A 20,051-nucleotide genomic window follows, 5' to 3' on the forward strand; every position below is an offset into this window, starting at 1 on the left:
TATAGATGTTGATAATAAATCAGCTACTAGTTATCTACCGGCAGTGGCTAAAGTCTTTTTAGTAGATAATTGAAATTAGGTGCAAAGGTCCTATTTATCACTTTCTTATTAGTCTAGACTCAGCGCATAACTAGGGCAAAATGAAATAAATCGTTAAATAACTCAAGTAGATATTGTTTGCTGACTGAAAGTGCTATAAACTATTCTACTTTACAAGAAGTACAGGTATTAAAATCGTTAGAACTAGTAGATTAACATTGAGAACTTGTCAACGTTCAAGTTATTCAGATAAATTAGCAATAAGCCAATTTACTTGTATTTCAGCTATGGAGAAACCATGTTATGCCACGCCATATCCCTCGCGTATTCCCATTCTGGTTAATAAAAACTACCTCTATTCAACGCCTATTTCTTCAAAAGTAGTCAAAAGTCAAGTTCACTATAACTCTATTCCATGTCGTATCCCTCAATTAATTCGACGCCTCTCGCCATCTCCGGATCAAGCCGCTAGCCATAAAAGACTGCCCGATATGGAGATAGAGCTACAAAATTATATAGATTCTGAATCGACTAAGAGTTATAATGATGAAGGCAAGAAATCTCTGGCTGGAAATGTATCTGATTTGAAAGCAAAATCAATCAGCGGAATTGTCTCCAAAGTCATTAGTAAATGCATCGACAACAATTTATTTATCGACAGCCACGACACCAAGCAAAATCATTATTTTCATACACCTAGTTTAGATCGCCGGAGTAAAGTCAGATTTCAAAATGCTCATTCATTTTGGAAAGATATTGAGATACGAGATCGTCTGTGATTTTAATCTGACTAAGAATTATTCAGGCAATGGATTATGAAATACAAAGCAAGGTTAAGATAAATACATTTATGTATTGTCTGAAATAGTATCGAAATTTGCAATTGTAATTTAAATTTGCTAATCTGATCCAGTAGAACGTATCTTATAGAGTGCAAATAGTAACTAATGTTTACTAGCCATAATTAAGGCTTTCATTTATCATATATCGAAGAGTAAAAATTTACTTTCTACAATTGGCTAATAACAGTAATAAGTACTAGTTTGGTTGCGCTAGCATTCAAGGTATCCGGGTATTTAAACCTGATGTTACACTTGCATGTAGAATTTGCAATACTCTGGTATAGCAAATTGTTTTACATGTTACTTTGATTGATATTAAAATATTATCGTAAGGGCTGCTTTATTCTCTCCCGATGATCAGTATCTATAAATTCTTTATTTGATCAATCAAGAATTACTTCATATAAGCTGTTTTCGAAATATTAAGTATTCAACACATTTTCTAGAATAATATACATGCTAGCCATCTTGTATCACGAAAATAGTACACGTTATAAATAAAAAGCATACTAAGACTAAGAACCATTTACAGTAATTATATTTTCCAATCAATATGATAGTCTTAAACATGCTGCTGCATGTATTGCACGTTTATTATAGGTGAAATCTTCAATCGTGTAACTTATTGCCGTTTGTATGTCTAGAGGGATCAATTACTAGTTTGTGGAGTTCATCAGATAATTCAACTCTTAGCCATATCTTGATAGAGCTAATGCAATCAATTTTTAATCCTAAAAAGGCGTAGTAAAAGATATTATGAGATATCCTATTAATTAAAGCCTTCTTTACGGGTTCAATTAATAAGTATACCCTAGATATTTTCAATCGCTTAACTAATTACCGATTGTGTAGCAAGGGAGGTCAACTACTAGTTTATGAAGCTCGTCAAATAATTCAGCTCTTGTCTATACATTAATAAGAACTGGTGCATCCAATTTTTAATCCTAAACGACGCAATAAAAGATATTATGAGATATCCTGTTAATTAAAGCCTTCTTTGCGGGTTCAATTAATAAGTATATCCTAAACATTTACAATAGCGTAACTTATAACCAATTTATATGGCAACGAGAGGTCAATTATTAGTTTGTGAAGCTTGTCAAATAATTCAGCTCTTAGCTATATCTTAATAAGAGCTGATGCATTCGATTTTCAATCTTAAACATACGTAGTAAAAGATACTATGCAATTTTCGGTCAATTAAAACTCTCCTCGCAGGTTTAGTTAATTAATAAGTATAAGTAATATAGAATTCCGGGCAAGGCGTGGCACTGGCCAACACGGTCACCTGAAAGACGAGATCGACTGCGCAGTCGTCATGGTTACCGTAGCAACGCTACTAACTAGATGATACTATTGATTTATTGTAAGTTCATCATCTCGTTATTGATGATTAGTATAGTAACGATTTTACTTACCATCTAGCTATTCATTTTATAAAGGATTTAAATCGGTAGTAGAATTACACAAGCATAAAGTCTATAGCAATTGCTTTACTTGTTATTTGCTCTATTAAGAACTGAACTGCATATGTAGTAGAGTCATTGCAGCTTGCTAGATTAAAAGGTATTCTATTGTCTAGGTAATATAAGTAAGGATGGCTACTACTAATACTATTCCCAAGAAATTTCGCCAAGTGACTACCAAGAATGTTTATAAAAAGTTATTCGATGCTGAGGTAATTCATAATTGATGTTAACTATTTACAATATACTGATGGAATGATGAAATAGAAAATCTTCTCATTTTTCTCACTCAAATAAAAGAAAATGCCTATTAATTGCTAAATGATCTTGTTCACAGTTTGCTTTAGAGATGACTATAATAAAATTGTCAAAATGATTCGTTAATATGTAAAGGTTAACACATGAAATAATTTATAGCTTTTAACCTTATTGCTAGAAATAATTCAGTTTGCGATAGGTAATCTACTCATAATTTATAGTAGACAGCTGAAATATTACATGAAATTTCGAGAGTAGCCAATTAATAGGAGCAAATAAATGCTCAGATGAAAGAAGTTGTAATTCCAAAACTTCATAATACTAGTTACAGTCTACTTACAATCTAAATGATAACTTACCGTACTCAATAGGCAGTTACGATAATAAGTGAAATTCGAGCACCGATCAAATCACGAAATGTAGTAGATATATACTGATTCAGCTGATTTTATAGGGAATATTTGTTTGATATGATAATCTATAGTTTGTGTTCTATTCTGAAATCGATTTCGAATATTAGTAAAACTGTGTAAGTAATTTGCTAAGAGTCATTGCCAAGCGATGATATAAGTTCAAGTTCCAGTTATGTACAACTCAAAGTCTGTTCTGGCAAGCTTTTTGCATTAATAAATTGCCATCAGCGTATTACCCCTAATTAAAATGAAGAAAATGTAATAAATTAATATATAGTTTGTCATATAATTTGATATCTGATATATCTAGTCAATTTCATCAGCTGTTTCTTGGCGTAACAACCATAACAGTCATAGTTGTGTGAAGTTTACATAGCATATTTAGCCTCTTCTACAACTTTTAAGTGATTATCGTTTTCTTAGAAACCTTATTTTTGTCAAGTAACGTAAGATTTGCTTATACTCTATAGCTCTATTTTGACTTCATCAACGTCCGCTTTCACATCAGTTGTAAAATTGCATACTGACAATTTTTAGCTTTCATTACCGCAACGCTACTTGATAGTGCGTCATTAGTTAATAGCATAGTTGATGCACTAATCTTGAAAAATTTGCCATTATACCGGTATAAGAGTTTACATGTCTCAATTATTTACATATTATGTATGCCTTTAAGCTAGTGCTTTTATAAAGTATTCAATTATCCTCCATTGAACCGTTTCTCTTCCGTTTGTTTATGTCTGCATTTGTGAAATGGATTTACTGCTAGTATACGCAAAGGTCTCACTACCATCGAATTCCTCTCTATGCTTGCACAACTGATATTATTTTAGTAAGGGAAATAATCATTATAATATCTGCTAAAATCTAGGTGGATCTTGTTAAATCACTAAGTAAAGAAAGAACATCATTTCCTATACAAGAAAAGCCCAACAGTATTCCCCTTGTTCGAGAATCTCGAGGAGTCTTGGGTAATGGAATCCTAACAGATCGTCAAAAGCGATGGCTGTTTAGCAACTTAAACGATGAACGCGTCGAAAATCCTGTTTATTTGAAGTAAAAAATATTAAGGATACTATTGAATGACTATTACATTCGTAAGATTGAATCTAAGATTTAATTATGCATAATCTATATAGGAAACAACTAGAGGCCGAGCGAAAACTTTCTGAAGAATCAGAAAGCTATAAAGCCGCCAAGGATGTCACTAGACTACAAGATAAACCTGGTAATTTAGTAACTTCTGGCGTATATTATTTACTCTTGATTAAGTCAATTTCCTTAAACCGCTTAATGTAATATTAGCCAAAACAGGAATACAAACTAATACGATTGAAAAGATTAATCGCAACCGCTATGTAAAGTAAGTCAGTACTGATGCTAGCTAATCCATTATAGTTACACCAAGCTATGGACGACATGCCTTTAAATTATGATTATACTTTCTATATGCTCATCTATTTCTCTATTTCTTTACAGGCATGAAAACCTATTAGATGACTTTTATCAAGAACTGGGGATGGTTAGCAGGGTAAATACAATTTGATATTAGAACTGTTTAAAATATTTTTAATTCTTAAAATGGATATGAGATAAAATTGATTTTATTTCGCACCTTCAATAGAATTATGAAAATCAAATTCTTGAAGCTTGCTCTATATTAAAAGAACGTCTTGCCGAAAGTGATAAAGGTTTGAATCGAATGCTATTTATAACTTGTTGAAATAGTAACACACACTAAACTTTCAACCTTCAAACTACTAGAACTGGAACTATTAATGAATCGATTAGCTGATGATGAAGTTAGTATGGAATTAAATTCCCTAGTCTCTTCTGTTCAAGTTTCAAATTGATGTGATCTAAGTGTAACTGCTGTGATGAAATATAATCTTAGTATCCACTTCTAATGCTAATAGATATTGGTAAAGTACTCTATGTGCGATCTAAATGAAATCTGGAACCAAGTTGCATCAATTTCCGAACCAAGACGGAAACTGATGCATGATCTAGATGAGGAATTGGATTCGATTGAAGTTGAAAGAAGTAAACAGGTAAATAAAAGTCCATTTTTTACCACCGAACAATCTAAAAGCAGAACATTATAAAACTTATTTATGGACTATACACTAAATTTCGACAGCTAATCAAGATTCTACACACCTATGGAAAGCAATTGGTTAAAACTGCTCATATCTTAACAGCTGATGTTGAACGATTATTGGACGACGAAGCCCAAGTAAGGATCATCAGATTGCCTTACCTTTACACTACTGTATTAGGATTCATTTTAAGAGTCCATATCGCTCATTCCATCAAATCAGAAACTAATCATCAGCTTTCATTTACAGCATATCAATATGTCCCTTCTAGCGAATAAAAAATCCTTTGCTGAGTTATTTGCAAGATTACTAACAGGTAAAAATGATCCAATTCGAAAATGGCCGTAGGTTATTTTAATATTCTGTGGACGCCTAATTGACTCTTACCATCATCTCCATCTTAGCTGATGTCCAAAGAGAATATAAACAACGTTTACGATGGCAAGAACGTGTACAAGACTGGAGAAGATTAAAGAAAGATGCCATCATTCAAAGTTTTGAGTAATAATGCGCTATTTCTATATCCTAATAAATGAATTGTTTTGCTTATCTATGTAAGCTGAAAAAATTCTTTTTCTTATTTTCTCGTTTTTATCCGAACTCTCATAGAACCTACATGAAAGATCTTGCATTAAATAATCCTGCCAATATTAGAGAAGAAATTAACAAGCTTAAGGAACAACAGCGAACAATTAATACGAAACGTTTACATTTACTCGACACTCTTCGGTAAGAATCTCTAGCCATACCCATGCAAAGTAGTCTATTCGAAATAAGCAAACATTGTACTTCATAAACTTGATTCTATACCATAATTATAATTGGAGAGGTAAATCTATATTTGCATAATCATTTTTCATCTACTTTTCAATAACAGAGATGTTAAACCACCGGCATCAACTAAAAACGCTGTGGCGCAGTGGAAATCGGCCATGATAACCGTTACGAAAAGGATTGGTAAGTCGGTTCTAGTTCTCTTACAAGACGATTCTGTCCATACAATCTAAATTGTAATCGGCTTAATGGAATTGAATGCTTACCTTGACGATTCCTTTCAGCTTCGTTACACAATAAATATTTAAGAAGGTTATATGAAGAATACGATCATGCATACGATGCTTGCTTAAACGAAATGTCCGAACATCAGGTATAGTTGGATTAATCTGATAGATAATGATCATGCTGCAGTTGCAAAAGAAATGGAATTCTAATATGTCGAAATGGGCACGGTGTTTATTTCATAGGAATTATTAGCTACGGAAGGAATTTGTAAAAAAGAAGAAATTTATATCGTAAGTGTGGAGTTCAATTAATTTAAAGATAAACTCTTGTAACTAGAGAAAATAAATGTTTTATTACTGACGTAACTTTTGTGTTCCTCATTAGATCATAAAAAATAACTTTTTACCTTTATTGGATGAAAGACAGCAACGATATCGTCAAGAAATGAGAGCTATTGAGGTATTATTAGGCTGCTCAAGATTGTATCAAGACAGCATCTTAGGGTACCAAATAATGTTGTGTAGTGGAAAAACTCTAAACCTTGAAGTAGTTTACACATATTACAATATTAAATAACCTCTTGAAGTATAAAATAATGCAACAGTTCATAGAAAATCTGCATGATAGAGTAGTATTAATTAATTATTTATCATAATATATCGATATTAATCGTATTAAAACATATCAATTCCAAATTATAGTTTGACTTGTTGTCTTGATTTATAGAATCACTTTCATGATTTATTACCTACACAAGAAGAGCAAATTATGAAGGTATTTCAGTTTGTCCAAGGGATTGCTCATATATGGGATGGGCATGAAACAGCCTTAATTAACCGAGAGACTGCCTTAAAGGTAGTAGAAGCAAGCATTATATTCTGTTGATTTAAGGACTTATTAGTATTTGGTATTGATGGTATTTGTTCGGTCTTACCTGAATAATTAGTCTGAACTTGAACGAGGTCGATTGGCTCACGATGCATCCAACCAGGTGATATATTAGCTTGCTTTATGCCAGATTTAGATCATGAGCAGTGTTTAATCATGAAATCTTAATCCACGATAGGAAAAGGAAGCTAGCCTTGATATTCTACTAGACAGGATGCGACAAGATTATTCAGAAGAAAGTCTTCAACGAAACCTCAATAAATGTTATGAATTTCTGGAAGAAGTCCGCCAAGGGTAAACATAGAAATGATATCTGATGTAAGCAGATATTTAATCATGATTAATCTGCCTTCTTTTTTCTCATGCTAATGGTGAATTTAGTTATATCGAATTTCAACAAGAGCAAAAATCAATCGTTAAGAATTATACACAAATTATTGAAAATGAGTTGAAAAAATACGAGGACAACGTTTTAAAATATTTTGGTCTAATTCGTCATAAGCCTGATGTAATGAGCACTATATGTTCTTACTTTTTAAATACTTTTACTTAAATACTTGAGTATCTCCTGAACAAGATTGAATTTTGTTATGGGTAAAGTCGATTTTATGTAGTATTATGAAATTGACATGATTATTCATGGATAGATTCAGCAATTTGGTGATGATGAAGATGCTATAACGATCAAAAAGCGGCGTAGAAGACCTAGTAAAAGGGGTAGAGAAGAGAAAATCTTGCCTGACAGTGTTATTGAGGCACTTTCCTTATCCAATGGTAAAACTTTCTATATCGTCACTTCGCCACACCAGCATGGATTCAATCCCGAAAGTTCAGTCTTTTCTCTACAACCTCCAGCTGACGGTAAAGCTTCTGTTCAGTGATATAACTTGTAATAATAATGTCTATCTTTAATGGACAATGGTAGCCTTCCAAGTAATGTCGGCAATTATTTGGGAAAAATACATCTTAAATTGATAGCGATAAAGCAATTAGTATAAAGTATAATCGATCATTAATCAAGTAGAATAACACTATTAATATTTTATTTTTAGTCGATGCTAATCAAAATGAGATTCGAGACTATTCGGAAAATATAGCCATCAAGAATTCCTTCATATTGTCTTTGAAAGCTTTGTATGTATCAATTGAGCGATTATCACCTAACATAGATCAAAATTAGGACAAGTAATTAAACAATATCGTCTTACTATTCCTATTTTTATTATTAGTAGCCAGATTAAAGTGAAAAATTAGCTTAAAAATCATCACTAGGCTATAGTACAGTAGTATCTTCAAAGCTATATTTATATATTTTAAATAACTATGCTGGAGCTTCGCATTTATAATTATTTATAATAGTCGTAAGTAAAAAAAATTAACGTAAAATCATCCCAAATGCCTTAGAAGTTTACTACCAGAATTGATAATAATTAATCTTTTCTTGCATGATACTCTATTTCAATCCTATATCATCACTGTCGCCTTGTACTAATATCTAATCGTTTTTGGTTTTTTAGCGTTCGAAAGACGTTCTTGGAGCATATGATGGCATGGCGAGAACAAGCTATGGAAAGAGCAAATAATGTCGTTACTTCAAAGGTAAAAATTCATACTGGAAATATATCAATAAGTAACTCTTTGATCGTCGTTAATCAATTATCATGTTTTGTAGAAATAGCTAGCTTAGATTTTAATCTCTTGTCTTTATTCTTAACTATAGGTCAAAGAACTCGATAGTGAACTCGAATTAAGATTACACTTACATGGACCGCGGACTAGTCGCATCGAATATGACGTCCACAATGTTCGAGCTTGTAAGGATCAGAGAAGATAGATCTATTTCATGACCTAATACTTTCTATTCGTATCTTTCTTGGTCAATATAAACTTTCTATTTTATCTAGCTGAATTATTATTACATCGCGAACGATTACGAGAACATGTTACTGCTGTAACAAGATCCTTGACTAAAGAAAGAGCTAAAGTTACTGATCTTTCGGCTACTCACCAAGTGGATGTAAGTTAACATACGCCAATCTTCTATTTCAAATCTTTTCTCGAATGGATGATTCTCATTCTTATACTCTATTCAATTTCATTTCGCCAGGTTGATCAATTTCTTCATGTTATCGAAGCTTTTGAGCCAAAATTAACATCAGCACGTAAAACTGCACAGTATGTCTGATCTATTATTTTCCAAAGTATTTTTCTGGCATTGAACTTTAATCGATTCGTTAAGAAATCTTATTATTCTTTAACAGCTTGGTCGCGATTGAAGTAGATGTCCAAGACCAGTTGGATAGCGTAAGCAACAAAAAAATTTGTATATTCTACTAGTCTAGGTATAATTCTTAAATATTATTCCTTCTTATCCATGGACAGTTTATTCATGGAATCCGTTCATCCATTCGTGAATTCCGCCGATTACTAGATGATCGCCTAACTGAATTAAGAGATTCCAACGCTAAATTCTTGAAATCTTTCAAGTAAAGAGAGACCAGAGTTTATTTTTAGTTATAGTACCTAAAGGTTATGGTAATAGCTAGCGTCGATAATCTAGTCTGATTTTGATGTTATATGTGATAGGTTGTTCTCGGAAGGAGGTAATTTTTGCCCAGATGAAGTCAATGAATTCAGGAAGAAACTCGTAAGTACTACCAATAGCTAGGTAAATTCCAATATTGTTAAGCAACGATCGGCTTCTATTCTCTCTTATGGTTATTTCTATTTAACGCCATTAGGAAAAGCTCTCCAGAAAGATTGATAAAGAGGAGGGCCTAATATTAGCCGATCTCGAAGGAATGGAAACGAAACGACTTGAAAATGCCAATGAAATTGCGAGCAAATTTTTAGACAAGTAATAAGATGGAATTCCTTACTCTATATTAAATATAAGATAGAATCTATCTAAGAACAGATATACTGATCGAGATAGAAAGTCGTTGTTAGCTCATGACTGCCCATATAAGATAGCAATACTGAGGAAATGTTGCTTGCTGTCTCAATGGATACTTTTGCCAATCACTTTAATTAATCTGTTTTAAATCTAGATATTATTACTATCTTATACTTACGTGTATGTAGAAAAATTTGCAGTTTATTATTCATTCGCCAATCGAATAGTCATCTGCCGTTGATACTAGTAATCCATATTGGAGATATTTTAATCTTAGTCCTAGTTCATTGATATTTGTAGCAGCTTTGATACCTGAATATGACGTTATACAACTTACCATAAGTTAGTTCCATTTTGATTGCTATCTGAACTTTCTTCTATCTCATGCCTATGATCTATTGGTAGTTAATGCAACTTTAGACATGACCATGGCTGTCTGTTAAATGCTATCCTTTTATTTTAGGTCAAAGCATCATCTTTATGATTTAACTTATATCGAGAAGGTTGCTCGTCTCATTACCAACACCGAAGTTAAGATTAAAGCGGAGGTAAATCCGATAAAATAGTGAACGATGCAAAGTCTTAATGGACATTTCCAATTAAAAGAAATATTTCCGAGAATAGAGTATTTATAGCCATTTCTATTTATCCTATTCTAGGTTGCTGATAGTAACAGCCAATCACAAAAATTAGTTAAATATTTAGATCAACTGGAGAAGAGAATTGATGCAGTTAATCATCCCAACATGGATAAAGAGGTGAAATAGATTTGCGGCCAAAGATTTGATTCATTATGGATATTTACCTAATGTCCATTCTATCTTCTCTCCCACTCTTTATCTAAAGCAAATCTCTTCCATTGAGGTTTATAATAGTCTAGTAGAAATCTTTCATAGTTTTAAAGATCGAGTAGATTATCTCTCTTGTCAAAAAGAAGTTGAGCCAGTTAGTGAAAGTCCAGCTAATCAATCTTCTCTTGGAGCACCACCGACGGCTTCGAGTGTTGATTCAAGTGGTGAACCAAGTATTTCTACTTCCATTACTTCTCTAAAAGCAGCTAAAAAATTAAGCAGGTTCGTTTTATATCCCAATTGTCTTGTTTGCTATATACCATGATGGTTTAAAGTACAGTAGAAGGAATAGAAGACGTTTGACTTGGATAAATGAATAGCTAGTCGAACCTCAAAGAGTTGCTATACTCTAACGGATCGAAGCTCATTAAGTTACTTTTTAGTCTGTATTGGAAATGTTTTATGGGATATTTAAAAGGCAAAATTATATAATGGCGGTCTTTTTCTTTGCAAATTAGGCATACTAAGCAGCGTTTAAAAGCCAAAAAGCGTTTTAAGGTTCCACCAAACACGACTGAGACCGATGAACGTGAAGAGTCAAGTGCAGGTTGGTTAGAATTTTCCTGGTAGTTATGGCGGATTACTTGTGATCCATGCCATATATTTGTAATATATTCTGGTTGTAATTTATGCAAAGAAGATGATTGTATTAATTTGTTCTCTCTTGCTTCTTAAATCCTTTAAGCGAGCCCACCTACTCCTTTAGAAACACTCAAAGTAGATAGAGGGATATCTGAAAAGAAAAGATCCAAGGTAAAGTAATCTAGTTAGTTTGTTAACTCTATCAAGATTCCTCTAATGGAGAACGAATTATCCAATCTAGTCTATGGGCAAATCGAAAAAGAAACGCCATCGAGAAGGGACTGGCGATAAACTGGTCAAGGTAAAGTCATTTCGTTAACTACTGTACTACTTATATCATTTTTCCGTTTAATGAATCCTTGTCTTAATCCGTTTACCCTAAATACGATTGTGCCTACATTAAGTTTTATATTTAGCGATAACTTTGGTACGAGAAAGAAATTCAGAGTCTTGATTTCACATTTCCCCAATATTTTAAACATACTGATTCCTGCATTACCTTGATATTTGCGCATTTATTTAGCCACAATTTCGATAGGAAAAGGAACTTCATCCTATAGAAATATAATAGTCTTGATCCAATTTCCGCTCAATGCTTTAAGCATGTTCATTCCTACATTACGTTAATATTTTAGCCCCAACGTTGGTATGAGAAGGAACTTCGTCCAATAGAAATAAAATAGAGTCTTGATCCAATTTTTTCTCAGTACTTTAACCATATTAATTCCTATATTACGTTAATATTTAGCTATAAGTTTGATAGGAGAAGGAACTTTATTCTATACAAATAAATAAGAGTCATGATCTATTTTCTCGCCAATACTTAAAGCATAATTATACCTATATTAAGTTCATATTGAGCGACAATTTTGGAGTCTTGATCCATTTTCTTCTTAATACTTTAATAAGTTCATATTTAGCGATCATTTTATTAGGAAAACGTAATGAATCTTTCTAAGCAAATAACTAAACAAATGTCTATCTTGTCTATTACTAATAAATTATAAGCTTGTAAAATAGGCGATTGCGTTTAGCTTGCTCGTAGTTAGAGTTGATGGAAAGTAGTTACTGTATTTGGATCGAGAATACTTGTTGCCATAATTATACTTACACTAGCTTGCTGAGGAAAGGAATCAATTTCCTCTCTAGAATAAATAGATCGATGTCTTCAGTTTTGATTCTCGTGCAGAAATACACGTTGAAATGTTCCTATCTGTTATAGATGAATTATAACTTAGAAATGGTCTCTTCTACTTTTACAGGCTCATAGTTTTAGTAAGATGGGAAGCGCCGATATAGATCGCGCCCGTAGTGCTAATGAGAGGTAAGTTGTTATTTCTGCGTGGGCTCAATTATAATTCTATGCCTCATATTAGAAGGGCTAAATTGTATCTCCATTTTAAGCTTAAACAGTCGATCAAGTATTCGAAGTGCTCAGTTTGTATTTGGCACCAAAATCGACAAGAAATATCTCATTTTCGGGGAAAAGAACGATGGAGACGAGCAAAGACCATCGAGAAAGTAGGTACCTTTAGACTCCATTTATTTCTTAAATCCTTTCTAATACTATGAATGATATTCAATTTTGGATGTAGGGGTTTTATGGTGGTAATTAAAAATATCCTTCGTGAATCATTGGATTCGCTGTTGACAACCTCGGATGTGAGTTTAAAATCCTAAGAACTCTTATGCTATGGCTACTGCCAAGACGAGATTGATATAAAATTTTTTTAAGAGTTTCACGGAGCTTCTTTTTTTATTCTACCAACAGTTATACTATAGGCAAAAGTCCCAGAAAAATATCACAAGACCCGAACAAGTTGCAGAATCTTTCGAAGCTTGTGCAGAATCCCTTACCCAACGTTTACAGTCTTATCATAACCAAAGCGATGAATATCACAAGTCTTGTATTAAAGGTCAGAAATGGCCATCAATGCATTCAAATAATGACGATACTAATTCTGTCGTCACCGAATCAACTCGTCTAAATGTTCAATGCTTTCTTCTCTGATTAGAACTACATACGCAAATTATTAGCTTTCTAAACTGCCTACAATATGTGCCAGAGCCAGTGATTAAAGAAATCTTGCAACGCTATCGTAATGATGCTCAACTATCTCGGGCTAATGTTCGCGAAGAATTGCATGCTAAACTTCAGCCATTACAAGCTGAAAAGGTAAACTACCATTCCTTTCCAGGCTTTCTTAGAATGTCTTTGCTTTAGCCTAAATATATATAGGAAATGAAAAAGGTTATGGCATGGTTTTGACTATTCATAAGCTTCTAATATTCTCTAGGACGTCATCTACTTTAGCCATGAGTTTGTCGCAGTAATTTCCAATTAGGTTGAATAGGATGAAAGTTAACAATATTAGGACTTTCAGAGGGTTAATTTTGATGTTTCGCAGGGCCTTACTGTCTCTTTAGAATATCTTCAATTTAGTTGCTATTCTAATAGAATGAATGTTAAAGTTATTTGGCTTAATTATTATGAGTGCTTCACGGAAATTTTCGGTATCTCTTTAGAATATCTTGACCTTAGCCTTTAATCCTTTGCAGTACTTTCATAGCAGGATTAAATAGAGCAAAATTGCGGTCCTTCACTAAACATGGAATATTATTGTCTTGAATTACATGTCATTGCTCTTGTTGCTAATCTATCGCAATCATTTCACTTGAATAGGGCGATAATGAAAGTTTACTACGACCTAGCCTTGGCCATCCGCAAAATATTCAAGAGCTGAATGAATTACTCACTAAAGAAAAAAGAAGGCAGACGGAAGTCATCGATTTAATTAAATCCATTGCTTCAACGCAAAAGGTAGAATAAAATGGAAAAATTTCTTCATGAGAGCAAGATATACAAAAACTGGAATAGTGTTACGAATAAATTAGTCTTAAACTAAATTCGTCTAAATGCTATTCGATACATAATATTAGTTCTTCAATTTATAATCATGATATTTTTGTTACGTCGCAGGAAAGCGAAGTCTACTATGCCTCCATGTTCTTAGAAGAATTATCTAAATTCTCTTCTCGGACACTTCTCTATTTTGACGAAGCTTACATTCCAGATGATATTATCACCATGGATAGCGGTAAGCAATTAAGATCTTATTTACACTTATAATGAGCCGCAATTCTATCTATTAGCCCAATAGCAAGATATTATAGTAGCTATTTCGGAAACGTGATTTTAGCAAATATGCATACGTTCATTTTCCAATTCTAATTAATAAGTAGTAGTAGTAAAATAAAGACTTTCTGGCTAATCGATTCTATGACCTATAGGTGAGGTGAAAAAATATAACGCTATAGAATTGATGAGACATAGACTGAGAGCAAAACCGAAAACAGCCGATGAAAGTATGTTCTCAACATATGCAACCTTGTGGCTAAAAATTGAAACTTTCCAAGATTTCGATGATAACGCTTAAAGTTCTAATTACCTTTTTTATCATTATGATTTAATTCATTTTTATAGAATCGGACAAGAGCAACGATGAAATTGATGTTGGCCTTTTAATCGCGACTACATGGTTAGGCCTACCATCGAATGAATTAACGCTGGCTGAAGAATCAGATACTCAACATATCCTTTACTATGAATGCACATTCATCTCAATCAAATAGCTGAAAATTCTATTTTGCAATTAACATTTTGATAAAAACAGTGTTTTCCTTAACAATTTCTTACATTTTCCATCAACTTTCACCCGCAAAACTAGTAAAGCGCATAAAGCTGTAGTGGTTGCTCGTGACCAGGCTTATAAGGTACATAAATTCTACAATTTGATCATTAACGCTGATTCTGATGCGGGTCGCATGCAATGATAACTAGATGATTTAATTATTGACAATTTGTATGATATTTTAACACACTAGGAATATCATCAGTATTTTAAAAAGTCTATTGAATTGATCGAAAAAGAATTGGAGACGTCTTTAATAAAGGAAGAACGATGGGCAGTCTGTTGGGAGAAATCCATTAAAAAAATGCAAGATCTTTACGCAGACTATAAATAACTATAAATATCCGTTCGAGTATTTCAAAATGCCAGGCTTGGTTTTTATTGTCAATCTATTAGCCTACTGCTTCGAATTTGTATATAGTCCATTTAAAATTCGCATTTATCAAATGTATGATGATATATCTTTATACTTAAATTGCAGTAAACGACGTTTTCTAGCTATATGAACTTGATCATAGCGGAAATAGTCAAGATAGCTTAACCAAGTTGAAATAAAATTCAACGTTACAACGTAGGACTATTTATACTGATAATATTTGACAAATCAATGCGGCAAACAGCCGATTAATAATTTTGTAATTAAGCTCTTATTAAATAGAATGTTCTTATTGTAATAATAGCATACACAGCAGCATAATTTGTACAGCAATTATATTGCAACACTTCTTCAAAATATAAAATTTCATCAAACAATTTCGACTTTCCTCATATGGTTAATTAATAAAAATAATGAAACCAGTACAATCAACTTTTGATCCTATTCAATCGTTTGCATAAAATAGAAACTTAGAAATAATACAACTTTTAAATTAATTTTACATAGTTTCTTAAAAGATCTCTAATTGACTAAAATGACGAGTAACAACGTCGTGCTAAACACTTAGAAGAGCCTAGAAAAAATAAAACATAAATCTTACCTCAATAATCAAATAAGATCAATGTATAACCTTGCTAATGGAAATTTTGAACAGATTAAGTTTAAAAAAAATCGTAATAAATTATTCTACTAGTATCTTATAGTTTCAATAAAAATACCTATCCTAACATCATGTAAATTTGCATGTTAATACAGAGTTTGCTACAAATAGAATGAAAATTCAATTAAGTTATGACACTTTCTTCTTCCAGCCTTTCTGAACTGTTTTTGAGTATCTTGTCACGACTTCCTTAAATAGGTCTACATAGGAGTACTTAGTATTAGCATAAATAATCCAGTAATATTTATGGAAGAAAAACAGCTAAGATATTATTTATATAGTAATTATGAAATGACTGTACCACTTTCTAAGGCTTTCGATGCTGCATTCTTTTCTGCCATTTTAATACTGTTTTAAATAACACAAAATTAATCAGTAAAAAAGTAAATTACATAATTGCATGCTACATGCTAATACATTTATGCTTACCTGCTTCCAATACCTGTAGCTATACATTTTCCATGTAAGTGGACCTCAACTGACAACAGACAAAAGAGCGAATCATAGAGTCATCGCTATTGCTAAATAACACATTTTTAGCATCCAAAATTTCATTATGACTGTTACTATTATCAACATACCTGTAAATTCTCTTTGGTTTCCGAAGCTATAATTTCTGATTACGCTTTAAAACAAATAGTAGTGAATTAATAATTCGTTTTAATTATTCTACTTATACTGTAAACTGACACCCTTACACATATTTTGGATATTCTGGTTGCTTATTAGTTTTACGCATCATAATGCAATAATTATTTAGTCTCGACTTGGGATCGAATTTTCCCAGATCGGGAATTATATCCTACATCAAGATGAAAATCTTAAATCAAGCTCAAATAGATACATTTAGTCTTAACAGTATCACTTAAGAAATTCATTCTTGTAATACTGTAGTTGCAATCTATAAAAATAATATATTGTTATCGTTAGTGAAGTTCTATTAATAGTACCTTAATTTTTGAAAAAAAACAAACACTGCAAAAGGCTTCTACGTATGATATCCCTTTATCGATGAATAATGCCCCAATAAAAGCTACATAAAGTTAAAATCGGGTAAAATGATAATTTTCATCATTTTTCGTAAATAGAGCACTTTTAAAAACACTAATAAATAATGTCTTTTCAAAATGCTATCAGCTAATTACATTCCAGTATGTCTGCCATGATCTTTTGTCGCTTTGAATGTAAAATCTACCAACAAAAGATTAAAAATCAACAACTTTGCTTAATGACGAATCATTCGTATACGGTATGCTCTATCTAAGTTAGCAAAACAAAGGTAGTATAATCTTTACCTTATCTCGGTCATTCACACCGGTATACAAATACTTATCCAACAACAAATCCTCAGCGACTTTACTTTGTAATTCATTATTGGAAAGTGAACTCCTTAAAATCTTAAAAATTATGATGGAATATCCACCAAATGTTATGCTAAATTTTTAAATCGCTTAAAGTCAAAAGTCAAGCAATTATCTTACACTTAGATGACCTTCACGGTAATGTGGAAATTGGCGATATACATGTGAAGCTAGCATGTAACTTAAGATCGCATCTCCAAGAAATTCTAGCCTTTGATAATCTCCTCTGGACAAATAAACAAATAACATTAAATCTTCAGTATAATCGAAATATCAAATGACGTAAGAATTTATAACGCACATTGTTAAATGATTTAATCCAGCTGATGGATGGGTAAACGCTTTAGCTAATAACCGTATATGTTTAAATTCGACACCGATCGATTCTTCAAAATCGGTTAAACCCTATTAGATAGCGATATAAATAGCCGGTTGAATTACTTTTATTAAACCTTATCACGAAACAATCATGGCAGTGTTTAAGTTATTTAACCTGCAAAAACTGAGATTTCGGAATCAATATTCGGTCACCGTCTGGAAACTGTTCCTACAGCGGTGCATAATAACAATAAAGCATTAGACAGTAATACAGATAAGCTATTGCCAAGAAAGAGTTTAGTGTTTCGAAATATAAGCTAGTTTGTAACTGAATATTGAAACAGCTCACCTGCAATGGGTGCGTTACAAGATTCATCCAAGTTCCCATAAGTTCACTCTGCGCGTAATAAAACGTATTGTTTGATTAATAAAATAACTGTACTTAAATACTCTCGCTAAATGACAGTGGATTCGTATTACATCGTCATCGAATGTTAGCTTGCCAAAAATTTCTCGGACTCTATCAAGTCCATTTTCCAAATACATTGCACCTGGTGTACATTATAAAAATGAAATACTATTAAAATTAAGAATAAAATTTGCAATTTAGATTCAATGAACAAAATGTCTTAACCAAATAATGCTTCTACGCCGTTAGCGATGGAGCGATCTAGATTATTGTTTTTAAGGGCTCTAAGAAATTATTTGAAGATTAGAGGCAGATATGATCTTGTCTAAAAGCTTTCCGAGATTGAATTCTTAGCTCGTACTCATGAGAATAAGCCAAAAATTCGTCGAGTTTGAGTTTCTGAAAAGTAAAGATACCTTGTTTACAAAATTTGTATCTAATAATTAATTTTATGATATAAAGCGTACCTTTCCTAATCTTCCCAGTTGTTTATTATTTACTAAGGCTGACCGATACACTGATAAATCTCCCTCCGATAGGTCAGGAAACATAAAAAATAGTTCGACGCTAAAAGTATCAACGGTATGTTATAAGCAAATATTCGTAGATTAGGTCCAGTCTAAGCTTTCAAAATATAGCAGTTATTCCAGTCTCCACAAGATGGAAATTGATTATCGAAGATTAGTATGTGAGAAAATCGAAATTAAATATAAATATACGTTATTAATGCCAACAAGAACACACCTTGAAATATAATTTATTACTGCATCACCAAGATATTCTAGAGTTTCGTTATCCAAGATACTTATTTAAATAGAATGATATTATTGATAATTTATACAATACTAAATAACATGTATACGTGCATAATACTGTATTTATTTTATATATACGGATCTACCTTGTTTCAAGCTCTGTTGATAAAATTTTTCTGGCTTTCTGTGGATTTAATTCTAATTATGGTGACAAAGGCACATAGTTCATCGTGAACACACGAGTATATTAAATACTAAAGAAAAAGCTATTTATCATGAAGATGTGCAGCAAATTATACCCTTAAGGTCATCGATATCAGTCATATGGTTTCCTCCAGCATAGTGCGGATTCTTAATGCCACAATTAAATAAGCTACAAAGAATATGATCCATTTCGCAGCCGTCTCGAATGTTGGCATGGGTTTTATTCGCAAGAGCACGCTTTGTGACCGAATTAATTTTGGACATGAGTATTTATCAAGGATATTATAATTTAGTATTATTTTATAGGCCAAAAAGTAACCAACTAGAGTGCACAACATAAAAGTAAACAGTTTGTACTTATATTGCGTTACGTTTATACCAATTGCTGTTTTATTGTATCATCGCAACTTAGATTTACGCTTTATACGTCGTCTAATGTAATAGCATACCTCACTGACTAAATTTTTAACGAAACCAGGATTAATTATCAGCATTGTAATAAAATTTCAGTTTTCAAAACGAAATTAAAATGCATCGGATATCAATAAAAACTTTGGTTTCTGTTTAACTATTTTAAGATGGTATTATAAATAGAGTAAGCATACAGTTCATAGCTTAATAAGGTACATATAATCGAGGTGAAATCTACGATAACCCCTCTCCAACTATTTGAATACCTGCAGCAAAGATTTGCGTTTGAAAGAATATCCTATGGCTTCTTCAAAGTAGTAAAGACTGCGATGAAACCGGATATGATGCACAAGAGTTGGCAAAAGTAAGGCATGCTATGTTAAGTACCAGTAACAAAAGTTAGTTGTGGAACGAGGTCTGAGAATTTCACTTCTTCTCGATACTAATGAAAATTTTTCTTCTTTACCTGTGTTATATCACCTTTTAAGCCGATTCTGTTAAACCTCTCTCCGTCAATTACAACCCTTA

The 20,051-nt window shown here is 32.4% G+C and overlaps 4 protein-coding genes across 4 annotated transcripts; 3 read left to right on the top strand and 1 right to left on the bottom strand.

Moving 5' to 3' along the window:
• Nucleotides 1-326: 326 nt before the first annotated feature.
• On the top strand, nt 327-818 carry TRIADDRAFT_53283 (uncharacterized protein; the record flags this gene model as incomplete). Its single annotated transcript, XM_002109319.1, has 1 exon — nt 327-818. The coding sequence occupies one exon, from the start codon at nt 327-329 to the stop codon at nt 816-818; it is 492 nt and encodes a 163-aa protein (XP_002109355.1).
• Nucleotides 819-2,478: 1,660 nt separating this feature from the next.
• On the top strand, nt 2,479-5,622 carry TRIADDRAFT_53284 (uncharacterized protein; the record flags this gene model as incomplete). Its single annotated transcript, XM_002109320.1, has 11 exons — nt 2,479-2,559; nt 3,890-4,074; nt 4,158-4,246; nt 4,291-4,381; nt 4,498-4,549; nt 4,643-4,709; nt 4,783-4,820; nt 4,935-5,069; nt 5,159-5,254; nt 5,367-5,433; nt 5,522-5,622. The coding sequence occupies 11 exons, from the start codon at nt 2,479-2,481 to the stop codon at nt 5,620-5,622; spliced, it is 1,002 nt and encodes a 333-aa protein (XP_002109356.1).
• Nucleotides 5,623-5,733: 111 nt separating this feature from the next.
• TRIADDRAFT_53285 (uncharacterized protein) lies at nt 5,734-15,362 on the top strand (the record flags this gene model as incomplete). Its single annotated transcript, XM_002109321.1, has 34 exons — nt 5,734-5,846; nt 5,995-6,074; nt 6,176-6,264; nt 6,362-6,409; nt 6,504-6,578; nt 6,846-6,974; nt 7,186-7,301; nt 7,389-7,515; nt 7,655-7,868; nt 8,060-8,141; nt 8,525-8,606; nt 8,728-8,821; nt 8,912-9,024; nt 9,115-9,182; nt 9,269-9,311; nt 9,390-9,493; nt 9,594-9,654; nt 9,749-9,864; nt 10,367-10,451; nt 10,563-10,661; nt 10,750-10,976; nt 11,213-11,301; nt 11,440-11,507; nt 11,578-11,637; nt 12,599-12,660; nt 12,932-12,998; nt 13,108-13,252; nt 13,352-13,512; nt 14,020-14,157; nt 14,317-14,434; nt 14,628-14,702; nt 14,821-14,875; nt 15,011-15,110; nt 15,222-15,362. 34 exons carry the CDS (start codon nt 5,734-5,736, stop codon nt 15,360-15,362), a joined length of 3,444 nt encoding a protein of 1,147 aa, XP_002109357.1.
• A 2,175-nt stretch (nt 15,363-17,537) lies between these two features.
• On the bottom strand, nt 17,538-18,704 carry TRIADDRAFT_20536 (uncharacterized protein; the record flags this gene model as incomplete). Its single annotated transcript, XM_002109867.1, has 8 exons — nt 17,538-17,652; nt 17,728-17,831; nt 17,920-17,973; nt 18,094-18,141; nt 18,225-18,295; nt 18,379-18,437; nt 18,515-18,552; nt 18,621-18,704. 8 exons carry the CDS (start codon nt 18,702-18,704, stop codon nt 17,538-17,540), a joined length of 573 nt encoding a protein of 190 aa, XP_002109903.1.
• Nucleotides 18,705-20,051: the final 1,347 nt, after the last annotated feature.

The sequence above is a fragment of the Trichoplax adhaerens genome, genomic scaffold (genome assembly GCF_000150275.1).
Source record: "Trichoplax adhaerens TRIADscaffold_2 genomic scaffold, whole genome shotgun sequence".
Lineage (NCBI taxonomy): Eukaryota > Metazoa > Placozoa > Uniplacotomia > Trichoplacea > Trichoplacidae > Trichoplax > Trichoplax adhaerens.